This window comes from Drosophila albomicans, chromosome 3, assembly GCF_009650485.2.
Source record: "Drosophila albomicans strain 15112-1751.03 chromosome 3, ASM965048v2, whole genome shotgun sequence".
NCBI classification, from domain to species: domain Eukaryota; kingdom Metazoa; phylum Arthropoda; class Insecta; order Diptera; family Drosophilidae; genus Drosophila; species Drosophila albomicans.
This window is the reverse complement of record NC_047629.2, coordinates 3,620,326-3,639,049: the sequence shown is the minus strand read 5'-3', so window position 1 is coordinate 3,639,049 and position 18,724 is coordinate 3,620,326. Positions and strand designations below refer to the sequence as shown.

The 18,724-nt window shown below is 36.6% G+C and overlaps 4 protein-coding genes across 22 annotated transcripts; 2 read left to right on the top strand and 2 right to left on the bottom strand.

Moving 5' to 3' along the window:
- Window positions 1-372: 372 nt before the first annotated feature.
- On the top strand, window positions 373-9,245 carry LOC117568278 (resistance to inhibitors of cholinesterase protein 3). 19 transcript variants are annotated; one of them, XM_034248777.2, is made up of 12 exons: window positions 374-475; window positions 2,219-2,668; window positions 2,790-2,906; window positions 3,170-3,324; window positions 4,105-4,248; window positions 4,314-4,440; window positions 4,716-4,736; window positions 6,755-6,885; window positions 7,551-7,700; window positions 7,797-7,889; window positions 8,139-8,291; window positions 8,354-9,245. In XM_034248777.2, exons 2-12 carry the CDS (start codon window positions 2,443-2,445, stop codon window positions 8,486-8,488), a joined length of 1,452 nt encoding a protein of 483 aa, XP_034104668.1. In that variant the 5' UTR covers window positions 374-475; window positions 2,219-2,442; the 3' UTR covers window positions 8,489-9,245. The 19 variants fall into 19 exon arrangements, 18 of the variants coding, with proteins under 18 accessions (XP_034104667.1, XP_034104665.1, XP_034104680.1 ...); XM_034248771.2 differs by lacking the exon at window positions 6,755-6,885 and adding an exon at window positions 5,237-5,574; XM_034248772.2 differs by lacking the exons at window positions 374-475; window positions 6,755-6,885 and adding exons at window positions 1,325-1,395; window positions 5,237-5,574.
- A 148-nt stretch (window positions 9,246-9,393) lies between these two features.
- Window positions 9,394-10,518, top strand: LOC117568279 (uncharacterized). The gene is made up of 4 exons (XM_034248790.2): window positions 9,394-9,493; window positions 9,709-9,971; window positions 10,045-10,139; window positions 10,193-10,518. The coding sequence occupies exons 2-4, from the start codon at window positions 9,715-9,717 to the stop codon at window positions 10,348-10,350; spliced, it is 510 nt and encodes a 169-aa protein (XP_034104681.1). The 5' UTR covers window positions 9,394-9,493; window positions 9,709-9,714; the 3' UTR covers window positions 10,351-10,518.
- Window positions 10,519-10,636: 118 nt separating this feature from the next.
- Window positions 10,637-11,982, bottom strand: LOC127565637 (putative gustatory receptor 58c). Its single transcript, XM_052005103.1, has 2 exons — window positions 11,086-11,982; window positions 10,637-11,024 (listed from the first exon to the last, which is right to left on the bottom strand). The coding sequence occupies exons 1-2, from the start codon at window positions 11,755-11,757 to the stop codon at window positions 10,848-10,850; spliced, it is 849 nt and encodes a 282-aa protein (XP_051861063.1). The 5' UTR covers window positions 11,758-11,982; the 3' UTR covers window positions 10,637-10,847.
- A 1,705-nt stretch (window positions 11,983-13,687) lies between these two features.
- On the bottom strand, window positions 13,688-14,898 carry LOC117566772 (putative gustatory receptor 58c). Its single transcript, XM_034246315.1, has 4 exons — window positions 14,593-14,898; window positions 14,224-14,469; window positions 13,842-13,938; window positions 13,688-13,749 (listed from the first exon to the last, which is right to left on the bottom strand). Exons 1-4 carry the CDS (start codon window positions 14,896-14,898, stop codon window positions 13,688-13,690), a joined length of 711 nt encoding a protein of 236 aa, XP_034102206.1.
- Between the last annotated feature and the right edge of the window lie 3,826 nt (window positions 14,899-18,724).

Below are 18,724 nucleotides of genomic sequence, written 5' to 3'. Positions count from 1 at the left end.
ATACCTGTGATGGGCTCTGACCAATTTTTAGGTCAATGAAATACTATAATGCCCAGATAATTGTCACCTGGTTACCCTCCATTTGACAGTTTGGTTTGTCTTAAATGGCTTCAGTGATTTAAAAAAACAATTAGCGATGTCTATACAATTGTTTTTGAGCATTAGACTGAAGTCCTCGTATTGACAGTTTCTCTTTTCTTTCCTTTCCTGTATTTGTAAATAATATCAGTTGAAGCTTGAAAATACTGAAAATATACAATGTTGCAGATGCCAGGGATCCGTTATTACTAAAAAAATATTGAAACATGAAATCGCAGTTTACGTTTTGCAGCACTGAGAACCAGTTTCGATAACTTGTGGAGGCAAGCCAATTAATTTGATTAGTCTATTGATTTTTCGACTACACTTGATAACGACAAACTTCTAGTTTGAATTTAGTAATTAAGATTTTACGAAATATTTAATCAAAACTAAGGTGAATATTGGAACAAAATAAATATGCCAACGAGTTTATAGTGTAAAGATAGTTATTGTGATTCCTGTTAACAAAAATGTGGCAAATGGACCGTATTTATTCAAGCGTTACAAATTTATGTATATTTATAAATAAATGACGAAAATATTTGTGATCTGTTCGACATTGACTTGTTACAATGCCACCAAATGTCTCTAAAAATAACGGCAGCCAGTGATGTATGTATGCTGGACAGCGAGTGCCATCTCTTGACCACACCAATAAATATATACAAAGCATATTTTCGGAAAATGTTTGCAAGCAAAGCAAGCAAGTAAAAGAAAAAATAAAAATAATTGCAGACGAGTAAATACAATAGAAAGAAATAGATATATATTGCACACTTTCACCAGTCAGTTAGCTCGAAAGTGAAATGAAAATTGCCTGCCGACAAAACAACACCAAATTAAACATACACACACATAGTGAGATAGTAAAGATGAAAACAAACAATAACAAAAGCACTTGCACTGTACTCACACATGTATAAATATGTAGATTGGAATATGTATGAATATTGCGAAGCACCCAGCATGAGGATGATCAGCGCGTGCGCTTTTCCCCTGACGCTGAAAGGAGAGGGGTGGAAAGGAGGGAGTGTTGGTCTGTTGCAAATTATTTTGTCGTATTCATTATATTTTAGTTTCAGCCAACTGGCGGTAAATGCGGCAAAAATAACAGACTAATGCTCAAATTATGAACGACTGTGGCCCCTTAGGAGCAACGAGCAGCGAACAGCGCCTCGTTGTCGTAGCCCCCGTTCCCCCATTACGCCCCTCTTCGGGAACATCGCGACGTCGTTGCTGCTGCTGTTTTTAAAAATTTGCTAATAGTTTCAAAAATTTTGCTTGGCCAGTTCGGAAACAACATTGGATCTTTGCGTAAGCAGTCGTCGTTCTCAGAGTGCCGAAAGAATCGCCAACCAAAAAAAATCATAATTCAAAAGATAGCCAAGCAACTAATATATTAAATTTATTTTTATTATTTGTTGTTTTTAGGTGCATTTGTTTGTTAATTTTTATCGATTTGATTTTTTGTATTTGTTTACTTATGAGATCGTAAATTGTCCGACTTGAAATGCATTATTTATGGTTGACGGCAAAAGAAAAAAAGCGAAAAGAATTATTAGAATTGTGACGAGCAAAAAAAACTGAAAAGTGTGAGCGCTAAAAATAAAATAATCGGGACCGCTATTTATGTAATAAAACTTTTGTTGTCAGCAGAAAAACGAAATATAACAAATATTACAATCAAGTGACTTAATATCTGTAATTGTGATCGTGTGCAGTGAAGTGAACTGAGCTGGAATAGTTCCAGCCTATTTACATAGTATACGATTGTGTACGATTGTCACATCAAAAATAAACCGTTTTCATAAGTGTATGCTAAAAGTGTGCTGAAGATTCAGATAAATACACTTTTGAATATATGTATCCAATAAAATGACAAAATTCAAATAAAAATGTATATATATTATATTTATACATATATACATTTATAAGAAAAAAATATTGTGATTCTGTCGGTGAATAACAAACATTTATTCTATTTACAAATAAATGGGTTGTAATACTAAGAAGTGTTAATTCCAAATAATTATAATATGAATAATACTGTATTAAATAAAAATACGAAAATAAATCTACACAATGTGGTAACCGTGATTCCGAATAACAAAAAATTTTTGTGTGGTGTGTTTTTCAGATAATGCAACAATAATAAAGCAATAAACGTCACAAAAATGAGCCAATACCACAGTTAACCTCAAATAATCAAGAAAATTCATACAGCTTCATCAGGATTACGACTTTACTAGAAATACAACTGCACACACACACACACTCACAAACACCTAAATAAACATACACGGAGAGCTGCCTTAGGTATTGAGCTTTAGAAGGAACGCTTGCGGATTACGCCACAACAAAATGCCGTCAACATCGACGCAACAAAAGCCAGGGGCGGGATCAAAGCTGAAATCTCGCCCGGGCAACGAGGAGAGCATGTCGCCCAGGAAAATGGGCATCATTGCGATTGTCACTGTGGTTGGCTGCATTGCCATATTGTGGCCAAAGGTATTCCATCCCATGATGTTTGGCGGCACGCCACCTAAGCCCATCTATAAGGATCCTCAACAGCGTGCCGGACCGGGCGGTAAGTAATAAATAAGTCTTCTGTCCACTATTTTCTTTTTATTAAATTTATAATTTTTCATTTATTTTTTTTTATTGAATATTGTAAACGTGTTGTGTTGGTGTTGTCTTGAGCGGCACAGGGTGTTGCGATGTCGTGCTCGACAGGGAGGAGTTTATGAATGCCTCAAAGCCGGCAACCGAGCCGTTTGGTCCGCATTTGTATCGCAAACAAGTCAATTTGTACACCGGCGAAATAAGTAGGTGGCGCCACTGTGCAACAAAGAAAAGAGAGTGATTTGCTCTTGCTCTCTCTTTTCGCTTTCGTTAAGTCTGTCTTTAAAAACTTTACTAATCCAAGAACTTGCCCTAAATGTTGCTATTCTAATTAACTTCAATTATGTGATGATAGTGTTTCCCTTGATTTTGTTGTATTTTTCTAATTTGCTTATCATCGTTTTCTTTGAACACACTTTACTTGTATTTGGCCTGCAACTAATTTGTTGATCTCCATTGCAATTAGGCTTGCGTCAGGAGCGCCCGGCCCACCTGCATCCGGAGTCCATCTATCAGGCGATGCGTGAGCGTGGACGCGCCATACCGGCCACGCCTACTGTGCCCATTGTCGAGCGGAAGACCTCACCGAGCAATCCACCGCCTCGTATCGTTGACGGACGGGTGAGTTATGACTTCGATTTGCAGCTCATTTTCTTTCCATCGTTGACACGACGACGTTCAAGATTTAGGCTGCTAATTTGCATGTGTCATGGATGGGACGTAGGAGGACGTGGAGACGCTGGGGATGAGACATCAGCGAAATACTATAAATAGATGAGTTTATTTTATTTGGATTTGGGTTTTTGTTTTTATGACACTGCACGCAAATTGAAGGCAAAAAGACAGACCAATGAAAATATACAGAAGAAACTGTAAAGGAAGAAGAGAGAGTGGGCTGAGAACAAGAAAAATACAAAATATTGTTCATATTGAACTTGTGCCAAATCCAATGCGCCACCTGCCCGCGCATCCATTTGTTGTGTGTAGAAGACAACTATAAACAGTATAAGGCGAGTTTTCATGTGTCCGATCGCAGCGTGTAAAAATCTATGTCTTTTAGGAATAGGCGATATCTCTACCGGTCGCCAAATAAAAGTTTATTGGGGTTGACCTGACATTCTAAACTAAGTTTCGGCCGGAAGGTTGTAATTCAAACATTATCTCATTTGCTTTGAAGTTTTTCAGCGAACTGTTTTTGATAAAAAAGGGTATAAATGTCAATTTGTTAAATGGAATTAATATGAATTATTTCATATTTATATTTATCCAAAACTAGTTATTTGTAAAGTTTTTATAATGGGTACGAGTAAATATTTTGTAAACAATTATTTATATACATCAATACCAGCTCGACCTTAATTAAAATTATATTGCTTTTTGTTGAATGTTTCTCTAACGAAGCCTGGACCCATCCCTGGTATGCGCCCGCCCATGGGAGCAGGTGCATTGCATCAACCTCAGCAGCGAGGCGGCAGCAGCATGGGCTTCCTCATGCCCCTCTACACCATTGGCATTGTGGTGTTCTTTGGCTATACGATTATGAAGGTATAAATGTTGCTATTCAAATGCTGTCTGCCAATTATGGTATTAACGTTAATTTATTTATACAGATTGTGTTTAAGAAGCAAGTGCCAAATGCGCCCTATGGCCCCGCTCCCTCAGATCCCAGCTTCCGTCAAGAGGTGTTTGGCCAGCAGAATCACAGTCAAGTGGAGGATTTAGGTGGCACCAAATTGGGTAAGTTAAGAGCTCCCACTCTTATTTTGTAGGCAAGTAATGTATCGATATCGTTGAGTAGTTCGATATCGATAACTTGTAGCTCTATACACTATGCAACCCTTAAATCAATACTCGTACAACATGCACACTCTCCCACCCACACAGAAACAACTCATGCAACCACAAGACACTCACACTCACACAAGTTTTTAACTCATAATGAAAGCTAACCTAAACAATCCGTTAATTTGTATTTGTACTTTCTGCGTTGCCATTTTGCGAAATGAAAAAAGGTTGGCGCGAGCATCAGACAAGTAAGCCAGAAATAAATAGAATTCACCATTTTCAATTATTAGTTTTTATTATGTATGGATGTATGTTAAGCATAAAATTCATCTGGTATGAATATGATTGATACATATATGAATTCAAGAGAATCGCTCTGTTCGCTCAGTTGAGTTTTAAAATATGTCCTCCTCATTTGGCGTAGCAGCTAACCCAAATGTCTAGTCGGATTACTCATTGATATAGTACTATGAATATCCCTAAATGTTGTACTTGTATTTAAGTGTCTACTAATTCACAATCCACAAATATTTGGCTAAATGAATAGTTGTGAATGCATTCACAATACTACATCAGAGTAGAGTGCACTCATACATTACTTACGATCCTATAAATATGCTGTATATAAAGCCCATTATGTATATAGTAACTACTATGTAGTTGTAGTTGTTTGCTCTTGTTTTGTTGTTGTTGTTGTTGCCTCAACCTAACTGTTAGTTAAAGCAAAATCCTACGCAAACCTTTTTAGGGAGCGTCGCATCAAATGGCAGGCGCAACGACAAGGAGCTCTATAATGCCACCATGTCAGCGGCCGAGTTGGCCACGAATCTCTCCAGCACATTGAAGGCACATCAACAGCAATGCCATGCCGTCCACCAGCAGTCTCAGACGCAGGCGCAGGCGCAGACATCGGCGTCAGCGATTCCAGCGGTTCCCAAGACATTGGCCGAAGTGGAGAAGACGCTGTTCAATAAGGAAACGGAGCAGTTGATGGAAATTGAAAAGTTGCGCAAGAAGCTCGAGGACACGGAGCGTGAGATGGCAAAGTTAATTGCCGAAATGAACACCGATCAGTATGAGGCAAAGGTTAGCATCATCCCATCCGTAGTTAGTGGCACTCTCCAGCAGCTCATTGGATTAACTAGTATCGCATTCACAACATTTACCTTTATCTTTTCCCCATGACTCTCGTATCACTTTAGCAAAACCAATTTCAATAGTCAACACCAATCTTTAGTTGATGCGTAGAATACTCAGTACGATTCACATGCGGAATTTATATCATTTATTAATATTGTATATGCTATATATTGTTGATTTTTTTGTATTCTCATTTTTAAGATGATTGCAATGAAGTTTCTCAAGCGGCAGCCAAATTTCTAATGCAAACATTTACTACATTCAAAACAAATCTCAGAAAAAGACCAAACTAAGTAAAAGACATGAATTATAATTTTTTCTTCAATTCGTTTCGTTTTGTTTCTAATTTTGAATTCTAGTAAATACCATTTGTACCTGAACCTGTCTCTAATCCTTGAATGGTTTGCCAGTGTTTACCCCGTCCAAAAGATTCCTAATTGAGCCAAAGATGCAGCATTATCATTAATTGAAATTTGCTCTTGAGTTGCATGCGAGAGCGTAACCCTAGAAGATCGTTCATTCTTGAAGTCTCTCTTCTCCCGGTACCAATTATACATAATTCTGTCTTGTCATGCACGCGTGGGCCTTGATGTCTTCTCTCTCTATATCTCTGTCTTTTCTCTGACTTTTTGTTGCACTCGTACTCGTACTAAGCTAAACTTTCTAACTTTGCTCTATCTACGATCGGCATGCGAAACTGTAGTCCTACTAACTAATCAAACTATTCCGAATTTGCTAACTTGTCGTATACGTAATTGTATCACTGTAGCTGTGTTACTAATACTTATGATGGGGACATATTTTAGAAACCGAAAACAATGAAATCGGAATCAAAGCAATGACGCATACATGTGTACATTTGAATACATACGATATTATCTACTCGTATATAAGTATGTTGTAGTACATTCTGAAAACCTTTTCAATTTACTATATACATTGTATATCATGCTAAATCACAATTCACAAATCATACATAGAATAGGATCGATCCGTCGCTACTATGATCATGTGCAAATAGTATATATATATTTCTCTCTCTCCCTTTCTCTCTCTCTCTCTCTCTCTCATTCTATTGCTATATATGTATGTATGTATATCTCTCTTTGTTGCACAATTCGATTAGTTGTAACGGCGATTCAAGGTCTTATAGACGCTGCCGATGAGCAATTGAACGTTCGAGACGTGCACAATTCGAGGATTGAAACTGATACTGATATTGAAACTGAAACTGAAAAACAAACTGATTTAAATAAGGTTAGCGCCGTCCTCGGGCCCGCCCCAGAGCAATCGTTGAAAGTTATCTTAACTCTTTCGTTGTGTTTATTAACCAGACAAAAGTAACTGAGAACCCCATAAAATTATTATTATAATAATGTTTTCGTTGCATTCACTTAACAATTACGTAAATATTTGTTATTTGTTTATTGTTAATTTGTTTATAGTTACTTAACATTTAATAAGTTAATATATTGCTTTGTGTTTGTTTTGTTTGAGCAAAGAACCTCTAAAAATGCTCATGGTTTTTATACCCAAGCAGAATATATTTGATGATTGTGAGAATAAGCTGTATTGATAAAGTTCGACGATGCATCTGAATATCATTCTTATGATTCTAATTATCTTAATGAAATCTGAAACATAAAAAACTTTTAGTTCTGACTATGTGTGAAGCAATCATTGCCCAGCTAAGAATCTGCGCAATAAGATGGGAAGTCCTGGTACTTTCAATTTAACTTTCGATACCATACTGTCCTAAAATAGAAGACAAATATAGTATTTTCTTAATATATATAAGTATAAGCTGCAAGGGTATTTAATTTTCGGCCAGTCGAAAATAGCTTTAGTTACGTGTTCTTTGTTATTGGTTGGAACTCAATGATTTGCTCTTAATAACTTATTGTGTGTTTGGTCCTTGATAGCAACACGACAACGAAAACACGAATTTGACCAATGTAGAAAACCAAAACATTTCCAATGGGCATACAATCACCGATCAGGATCAGGAAAAGGACAAGGCAAAGGCACAGCCAAGGAAGCGTCGTGACATTAGCGCTGAGCGCGAAGTAACGGTAAACATACATTTTACATATGCAATTTAAAATTGAATATTTATATTATTGTCTTCGTATATACTCGCATGATGTGATAATGTTTGTGTGGTGCAGGTTCTAGGCATGGAGTTAACGGCAAGTTGCGAGGGCGGCCAAAGGTGGACTGGACGCCCTCCAACGCCTGTTTATCGAGCATATAGTGAACATGTAAGTGCCTCTGTTGCACCTTGTTGCCAACACATGATCCTGCCACAGTCAAAGAACGTTCCAAACAGCGAAATACTTTGAAAACTCTAGTGCTTACTATTCTTAACGCAATTTGAATATAATTATTGTTACCAAGGGTTATCGTTAACGTGTCGCCTGAATTGACTTAGACCGATAACTTTACACTAACATTTATTACAATAATGTAAACTTAAAGCTGTTAATAATTTAATTTTGTTCTAATTACAGTCCAATAAATTGGAAGAAAATCTACCCGAGCCGCAGTCCATTTACTTGGAAGGCGCTTTGGCCCACGACTCTCAGATTTTGGTGGCCGATTCACAAACAAAACGTGAAGAGGTCTATGACTCTGAGTTGAATGGATCAGAAGAAGAACCGGCTGTAAGTACTACTTCTACCTTTCATTACATTTCAAACTGTACTTAAAATTGATGATTTTTTAGGTCATACTCAGCAGCAAGATGACGTTATCATTGATTAATTTGGATGCAAATCAACAAAATGGTAGCGAGAACAAGCAGGAAATCGAAAGTCCCTTGGCTGATGATATTGAAATAATTGGACACGACGAACACTAAGCCAGGACAGCTGTATAAATATATAGTATACACATGCTAATACTCTTGGATGAAAGTCTGGGCAATGACAGTGCTGGAATCGAATCCCAACGCATTATTTAGTTTAGTTTTTGTTGTTGTCTAACTTGCAATACCAAGTTGATTTGAGAACAGATACCACAGCACATCACACCACACGATTGAAAGATATATGAGTGAAATTTGACAAGTTCACCGCGAATGTTATGACTGATTAAACCAACAAGCAAAGAATCTGTTAATTATTTGACATTTGATTTGTATATAATTATGTATACTTATATATATGTATGTATGTACTGTGTTTTTATACCGATTTTATTTTCGAAATCATAGATTGTTTTTGCTGTGTAACTACTACTTTTCCTATCCGATCAACTCAACTTCTCAATTGTATGCCAAAAACTCATTCAAAATGGATATTCATAGTACTTTTACTTAAATCGCTAGATTTTATGTGTATATTTTTAGTCAACATACGAACAAACAAAAACTAGTCTACCACCATCGATTTAAGTAACTTCACGTAATTTTATCACTTGGAAATCCATCGATTCGTCTATAATTGTCTATAAACGGTACTTTTTCGAAAAAAATTACATCCTACCATTTAACCTTAATAAAAATGTTCGATTGCACCTTATGATTAAAGAACTAATATTAGTGCCACAATGTTTGTGAACTTAGCTTAAAGTGAATACATACGTATAAATTGAAAATAAATTACAACTTGATTTGATTAATCGGCATTTTTATTTGCAATATTTTTGAATCCATCACGAAAGAATTTTTTTCAATTGGAAATGTTAACTCTGTTATTTTGCAGTTATTAACTAAAGATTTCTGTTAAACTCAAAATGGCACATTGGGTATATTTTTGTTTTTGGTATTTAATTTTTTTATATTTTCCGACAGTAGGTACACACTGAACTACAGCTGATTTACCGAATTGTGTTGCGTTTGGAAATAATTACGTAAATTCGGCAGGTTAGTAATTTAAATAGTTTATTAAAGGATTTACCGGGCAATCTGCAATGTGGAACAATAATTTTGAAACAGCAGATTGTGGGTAACATTCCACAATATGCCAGCTGTGGTGTGGAGCCACTTGGACACTGTTCAAGCGCCATTAAAAATTTTGCATAAATTGTTGTGACTATCTTGTCATACATTTCGTAAAAATATAATTTTGGATTTTGCAGATCAACATGTCGTTCTTACGCTCCAAATATTACGACCACCCCGATGGCGAAGATGCCTTTGGAAAGATTGTAGCCACCAACAGATACGCTGTAGCTGCCGGATTGGCGTGGTCCACAGTTGATGTGCTGACGCTGTCCAAGCCGCGAGGTTACATACCGACGATTGGGCGCTTTGCCTACAATACGGGTCCTTTGATGGGCATGGCCACAGCATTTACGCTAACCACGCTTGCTGCCACCAACTTCCGCGGCAAGGATGATAAGTAAGTCGATTATCGAAATAAGTGCGAAATGAAATGTGTTCTCAATTAATTATATTCTATTATATTCTTATAGGTTAAACTATCTAGCTGGAGGTTTTGCAGCTGGGGGCATCTTCGGTGCCTGGAGACACAGTCATGTAGCTGGCTTGGTTGCCGGTCTATTCCTAGGTTAGGCAACCATCTTTTTGTGTGACATTAAAATACATCGTAATGTTTTTTAGGTATGGCCGGTGTCATCAAGAAGATGTCCATTGAGCAGGGCTGGGAGTTCTTCCCCGAGCCACCGACGCATCAATATGGTGGTTTAAACATTGCCCAGAACGACTATACTCTAATGGCTGAGCGTCCTAGGAACTGGACATCGGAAAAGAAGGATTAAGCGCTGTCAAATGTGTGCAAGAGCTGATTGAAAATCATTGGTTGATGATTGACAAGTCTTGCGTTTGTTTAGTTAATAATTATACTAAAAGAAAACTCTGGCACTTGTGTAGTTTCGAATGAATAAATGCCAAGTGGATGGTGATAATCTACAAACAACAAGATACAATTTCAGGTAATGTCGACAGTGATTTTTAGACGGAGAGGAAGTTGTTTAAAAGTGCTTACCGTTTGAAAATAAGGCCAGATACTCAAAATTATTAATTAAATCAGATATCTGTTTCTAAAGGTGTTCGATTTCTACAATAACATATGTTAGATCGAAAGCTTTCTTTCAAATAAATAGTCTAAAGGATTGTGCTAATGCAATTTCAATCATTTTTAAGTTCTCTGTCAATGAATGAGGTGTTAGACTTAAATATTTGTTTGAATAGAAAAGTTCTTATAATCAAATAATGCAAAAAGTGCTTGAACCAAGTACACTAAAGATACAGCGTTTCAAAAATAATATTTATAAGCTATCTGCCATAAGATGACAACATTCATTGCAATAGAAGTGCTCATACAAAACTCCGATCTTCTGTTTAAGTCAAACAATCCGGCAATGTGAAGGCGACGCACTCGATCGGGACTCCGTTGCAGGCAGCGGTTGCCAAAAATTATACTAAACTCAACCTAAAAACAAAGAGCTAGATATTTAAATTGCAAGTAAGATACATATATTTCGATTAATTACTTGACGATAGAGAGCAACGCAATAAACATCTTCATGCCAATCGATATCCATGGAACACAGTGTTAGAAAAAGTTCATGCACCTGCTCTAGGAGATGTTTCCACTTCAATCTATTTGTGCCAAATATTGTAAAGAAACTTATAATATTTAAATGAAAGATTATACAGGTAATCCAATATCCAATAAAGTATACAATATGATGAGCAGTTTGGGGTTCATTCAAGTAGATGATCAAGTTGAAAAGGGATGTGATATCCGTCAAGTAATTGGTGAGAATATTAAGAAGCATTTGCCATTGAAATATCATTATCATCTCGCAGTGCACTTTATCCAGACGTACACAGTGTCGCCAGAGATGACGCCAGCCACCGAAGAGCTGTTGCTGATAGACATTACGATGACAACCTCGCCGTCTTGGCAACCAGCCAATATCTTTTTTTAATTCCTGTACCTCTAGGCTCAAGCAATCGAGTAACCAATTGCTGACACGCGTTAAATGATAGATCCAATAGTCAACACAGCAAACAATCATTTCCAAAGGCAACACCACAATGGTTGAGCTAATGTATATCAAGGATTCTGGAGACTCCTTTTCCTCGAAAATATTGCACATCAGCATGCTGTTAGGTCCATACATCGAATACATTGTTAATATAACTTTTGAGAGACACATTATTAATTTTGCACATGTGCTGCAATCGCTGACCAATTCTTATCGTGCGCAAATCACTGCGATATAGTTGCTGGAGTGCAAGAAACCTGTTTCCCATGCGTAGCCATCGTTCACGGCACACCCAAATGCTGATGATAAGCAAGAGTAAGGAGAACACCTTCACCACTGAGATGACCGTGTAGGCCACCGCCAAAATATCAATTTTCTGACAGTGGAAGGAACTGCTGACCCTTACGACAAAGACATATGGTATTACCAGCAAGTATATGAAGTGCAATGCAATCCAGTAAATTAACATGGGTCCATTGTCTCGCTTGAAGCGTCCACTTTCTGGCACAAAACGAAGATTGCACAGTCCAACTGCCCGACTTATTGGAATAAGAAGTGAAAGGACCATTTTTAACAATGTTTTCCTGGTGACTAAATCGTATTCAATTGTGATTTAAGTTGTAACACGAAGCCTGCAACGTATTACACTTACTGCATAATAAAAATCACTTGGGGATACTTGGTCACGCAGTGGTAACAGTGTCAAATAGAAGTATTTAATTTTTATTTATTTCAACGTTGACGTAGTAACGGCAGTACCATCAAATGGCCCAGCGATTTTAAGCACGGACTTCTTGACATGCGGATAAAGCAAAATAAATTTTTGAAAAAGCACAATGTTGCGGCATTCTCAAATCATACTTAAATAATATACTGTAAAAATTTTAAGAAATATGCCAAATGGTATGTTTGGTATATTGATATGCTACTACATTCAATATATACTATAGAGTGCAAAATATACCAGATTGCCAGCCAAAGCAACTAATTTCGACAGTTTTATCTGATCGCAAAAAATTTTTCTGTAATCTTAAATACTAAAGCTATTATTGTATATACCAAAATTCGACTCTAGCTTTTAAATTAGGCTTGTTATTTTAGTTTTGTCAATTTGTGGAGGCGGAAACGGGCGTGGCAAACATGTGAAACAAACTTGATTTGCGTGCAAACATAATAAAGGCGGTCGAAAAAAAATATAACTCTATATCTTATAGTCTCAGATATCTAGGTGTTCATACGAACAGACGGACAGGCAGACTGATGGACATGGCTAGATCGTCTCGACTTTTGACGCTGATCAAGAATATATATACTTTATACTATAAAGTTTATAGGGTTGGAGATGCCTCCTTATGCCTGTTACATACATTTCTACCCTATGGGTAGCGGGTATAAAAAACCAAAAATATTTGTACACTTGTATAGATAAAACTAACTAAATACTAGAAAAATATTGTTGTATAGATATTGTAATTCCTTCACAGAATAAGGAAGGGATTATGCCAAGCCGTTAGTAGTTCTACCGTGGAATAAGAAGAGGAAGAAAATTCCTAATGAAAGGAAGAACAAAACTAATAAATTAATTAGTCTCTGATTAAAAACAAACTACGGTCAGTAATAAAAGGAAGGTTTAATAATTAAAGTCTACTACGGTAAGGTGAAAATTAAAATATACTAAATTAATATTCCAATTTAAACTACGAAGACCAAAAAAATTGTTTTTGCACTGACTCAATCCTGTCTTGACCCTACACTGGGAATTTCAGGCAACAGGTTCTTACTCAGGTATATGAAGTATTTTAAAGATAATAATAATAAGTATTTGTTATGTAAATACTGTAAGTCTCAGTAGTGAAATAATTCGAGAAAAATAAAATATACTAATTAATCATAGAAAATTATAATAGAGAATTTTATATTCAAATATGTTACTGTAAGTCTCTGTATTGAAATAATTTCAGATTTCAATAAAATATACTAACTATCTTTAAAATACAAATTGAATTGATTTTATCTCAATAATAGTATTTGTAAGCAATCTGCCAAAGGATAACCACATTCATTGCAATGTCAGTGCTCATTTTGTATCCGGATCTTAGGTTCATATCAAATAGTCCAGCAATTTGAAGACGTCGCACTCGATCCTGTCGTCGATGCTGCCTCCTATTGATGGCCATGATAGCAAATGACATCTTAGAGAATAGTTTTTAATCGATTTTACTAATCATATAAATGGTATGTAAATCTTACCTGACGTTGCAATGCAATGCCGTAAGTATCTCTAGTTGGATCGAAGTTAAGGGCACTAAGAGTGAACCAGAGCTTTTCCATGCACGTCAAAAGATTTGTCCACTGTGAACGATTTACTCCAAATATGATAAACAGGCTAAAAATATCGGAGTGGAACAATATGCCCAGCAGCATAAAAGTTATGAAACGGATTAAATGAAAATTCTCGGAATCAGTGGAATAAATAATAACATTGAATATGAATGCAATGCCGTACAAATAACAGCCAAACAAGTTTAGAAGTATCTGCCACTGGCTGATCTTCAGCATTTCATCGATTAATCTATCCAGTCGCAAACAGCGTCTCCAAAGTTTATGCCAGGCAGCAAGCAGCTGCTGCTGACAAACATTTCGATGACTGCCGTTTCGCTGAGGCAACCAGTTCAAGTCCTGTCGCATTTCTTGGGTCTCCACCGACATAAACCCGAGCACTCGATTGCTGAGGTGCATCAAGTAATATAGCCAATAGTCCACAGAGGTCAGTAGAACTTCCATGAGAGCAATTCCCAACGATAAAATGACATACAAGGGTGCGAATTCTTTTCTCATCCCGTCTAACTTCTCGCACATGAAGATGCTGGGAGGTCCAAAAAGCTGAATTAATAGTATTCCCAATCGAGAAATGGTTAGTGAAATTTTTATCCCGTGTTGCCACAAGTTAACACGACCCGAAAGCTCTCTCCGATATATGTGTTGGAACATCATAAAACCGTTTACCATGCGCAGCCATTTAGGACCGAGCAACCAGATACTTGAGATTAGCATCACAACGGAGGCGACTTTGGCTGTTGAGACGATGCTGTAAGCTATAGCCAACATATCCAGTTTCTGGCAATCATTGTAGCCGTGGAGCATCATGCTAAAGGCGCATGGGGTCAAAAGTACGTAGATTATGTGCAATACAATGCAGTATATCCTCATGGGTCCTTTGTCCCACTTGAAGCGTCCCCTTTCCGGCACATATTTATAATTGCACAGTCCAATTGCCTGACTTAGGCGGAACAAATATGAGGGAAATACCATTGCCAACAATGGTTTCGTTACTACTAAATCGTAGTGAGCTGTGATTCAACTTTCAACGAAGTTTGCAACATGTTGCCCTTGGGAATATTTGACACACAGTGAAATTTCATTCATTCACTCATTTAAAGTTGTTGCATGTTAGATAAGCATTTCATTACTTTACAGTGAATATAAGTCGAAAATAGCTTTAGTAAAATACATAAAAAATATTGTTTATATATTACATTCAATTAATTTTTATATATCTACTATATCATACATATATACTATAGTAATTAAATGCGTGTAATAATTTGCGAAATACTTAAAACATTTCGGTATTATTCATAAGATATACAAAATTTATATACAGAAAAATACAAAAATATACAAAGGCAAGAGCAACAGTTTCTTGCTATATTTTATTGAATTATGTTTACAATTTTTATCTGGTCGCAACTAAGTAGTCAGGAGTCATAAAGACTGGAGTTATGATTGTATCTGTTTGATAACTAGCTTTAAAACTATGGTCCATTTTATTTTTCGATTTGCGAGGGCGGCAGAAGGCGCGATAAAAATCGAAAACAATCTTGATCTGCGTGCAACAATAATAAATACTATCGATAATAGATATGTATGTATGTATTAGAGGTGGAGAACTATCGATAGTCTGCGCCATCGATAGTGATTGATAGTTTCCATAAACTATTGACTATCGACGATAGTAAGGAAAATCTATCGTCGATAGTTGACGATAGTGCAGTAAAATAAAATAGCTTAATTAATTTAAAAAAAAATCCATATTTGTTTAAAGTATGAGAGTATGAAATTGGTTTTCTAATCTTTATCCAAAAATAATAAATAATAATTATTAAAATAATATGATTTTTTATTTTTAGGTTTACCCTAACTGCTATTTATATATTTATTTCAACCAATAATTTTGTACGCCTATTTGAAATGATTTGTCCTGTTTTGTTGAAGAACCTCTTCGACTCAACGAAGGATGCGGGTATACAAAGAAATTTGGGCTTTTTTGAAGGCTAACTGCGGGAAAAATTTGTGAATTGCGGGAATTGTGAAAGCGGGAATTCTGGCTTTTTATACCCGCTACACACACAAGGGTATTATAACTTTGTGCCGGCAGGAAATGTATGTTACAGGTAGACGGAGGCATCTCCGACCCTATAAAGTATATATATTCTTAATCACCGTCAACAGCCGAGACGATCTAGCCATGTCCGTCTGTCCGTTTGTCCGCCAGTCCGTCCGTCCGTATAAAACACTGGATCTCACAGATCCGCCCCGCGATTTATTCGCCCTCGATTTTTTCGCGCAGCGATTTCTTCGCACTGCTGCCTCCGCGATTTATTCCCTCCGCGATTTATTCGCCCCGCGATTTTTTCGCCCGCGATTTATTCGCCCCTCGATTTTTTCGCGCGCGATTTATTCGCCACGCTATTTTTTTCGCGTCGCTGCCTCTGCGATTTGTTCGCCCCGCGATTTATTCGCCCCGTGATTTTTTCGATCCGCAATTTATTCGCCCCGCTATTTTTTCGCGCCGCTGCCGCTGCGATTTATTCGCGCGCAATTTATTCGCCCCACTACTGTGGCCATCCAAATATTGTGTTTGCTCTGGTCATACGCGGAAATAGCCAGGTTAACCTAATTAAATTTAAATTAAGGAATACATTCTAAGCATAGGGTAAAGTGTTAATTTCAAGCAAAAGATATACTCTATTTATTTTTATTTTAATATAGAGAAACGGATTGCGAATGATGGGAAAATGCTGCGTCGAATATGAAGTGCCTGTAAAATATCTGCAGATGATACATACATTTGTTTTCAGCTTTTTTTTTTGATTTTTTAAATCATTTTTTAAGCTTTTTTCTCCATTATTTCCGTCAAAAACAGTTTTTTTTTTGTTGGTCAAAAGTTGGCAGTACTGTATATGGGTAATTCCAAAACGGAATTTGCCCCGTGCGAGACTCTTTACATTGAAAATAACATAAACTGAAACAATTTTGAAAATAAGAAAAGTTTATTTTTATAGCTCTAGATAAGTACTTTAATTAGAGCTAAGAATGGTTTTGGAATTATTTTTCTGTTTTGTTTTCTGTTGTGATAATTGCAAAAATTAACCAATTCATACGCAAAGCCAAAAAATGAACGAAATTATATATTTTATCGGAAAACAGATCAAGTTTCTAAAATCAATCTTAGCTCTAAATATAGTGTTTATCTAGAGCTTTAAGAATAACATTCACTTATTTTTAAAATTGTTTCAGTTTATGTTATTTTCACTGCACTGTAAAAAGTCTCGCACGGGACAAATTTCGCCATGGAATTACCCATATGTATATTCGAGCTCTGGTTCTTATAGCCTCTGAGATCTAGGTGCTTATTCGGGCAGAAGGACAAATATATAAACGGATAGATGGACAGATAAATACACATGGCTTTAATATCTCGGTTGTGGAGGATGATTATAGTCAGAGATGCCACCTTCTGCCTGTTACAAACAATTTCTGTAGGCTCAAAGTTATAATACCTTTTCACCCTATGGCTAGCGAGATTATTGAATAAATTTGAAAATCTCAAAGGATAACGACATTCACAGCAATGTCGGTGCTCATGTTGTATCCGGTTCTTGGATTAATATCAAATAGTCCCGCAATTTGAAGACGACGCACTCGATCCTGTCGTCGATGCTGCCTCCGATTGATAGCGATGATTACGAATGACAACTGAAAGAAAATATCTTTATTACTTTTGCAATTATATTGCATTGCAAAAATACTCGGATTTCCTGACAATACAGTGCAATGCAATAAATAACTGTTCTTGGATCGAAGTCTATGGATCCAAGATTAAACCAGAGCTCTTCCGTGCTCGCCAATAGATGTGTCCGTTGCCTTTGATTTATTCCAAAGATGGCGAAGATGCTCATAATATCCCAATGGAATAGAATGACTAGAATCATCAGCATCATAAAAGCCGACAAATGAAAATGATTGGATTCAGTGGAAACAAGTAGGAAAGTTACAGTCGAGTGTGCTCGACTGTGAGATACCCGCTACCCCATTTTTAATAAGGGCAAAATATTGGTATTATTTTCAAAATATACCGAAAATACTAAAAAATACTAACAATATACCCAAATGGTATGTTTGGTATATCGATACAGCACACCATTCAAAATATACCATAGACGGCACAATGTACCAGATTGTTGGCCAAAGAAACTAAGAGCCCTAGTAAGTAGGCGCTTTTGCCCATACAAAAGTATTTCTTTAATAACTTCCACAATTTTTATCTGATCGCAACCAAATTTTCAGGAATCATAACTACTATAGTAATTATAGTATATACCAAAATTCGCATCTCTAGCTTTAAATTTACGCTTGTTATTCGATTTTTTTGATTTGCGGGGGCGGAAGTGGGCGTGGTAAAAATTTGAAACAAACTTGATCTGCGTGCAAACATAACAAATGCTGTCGAAAAAAAATTATAGCTCTATCTCTTATAGTCTCTGAGATCTAGGTGTTCATACGGACAGACGGACAGACACACAGACGGACAGACACACAGACGGACAGACGGACATGGCTATATCGTCTCGGCTGTTGACGCTGATCAAGAATATATATACTTTATAGGGTCGGAGATGCCTCGTTCTACCTGTTACATACATTTCCTGCCGGCACAAAGTTATAATACCCTTCTACCCTAGTGGTAGCGGGTATAAAAACAATAAATTCAATCTTATTGTTTTTTCACTGAATCCAATCATTTTCATGTTGGACAAATATCTAGAAAACAAATCAAGAAAACCTTCTCCATTTC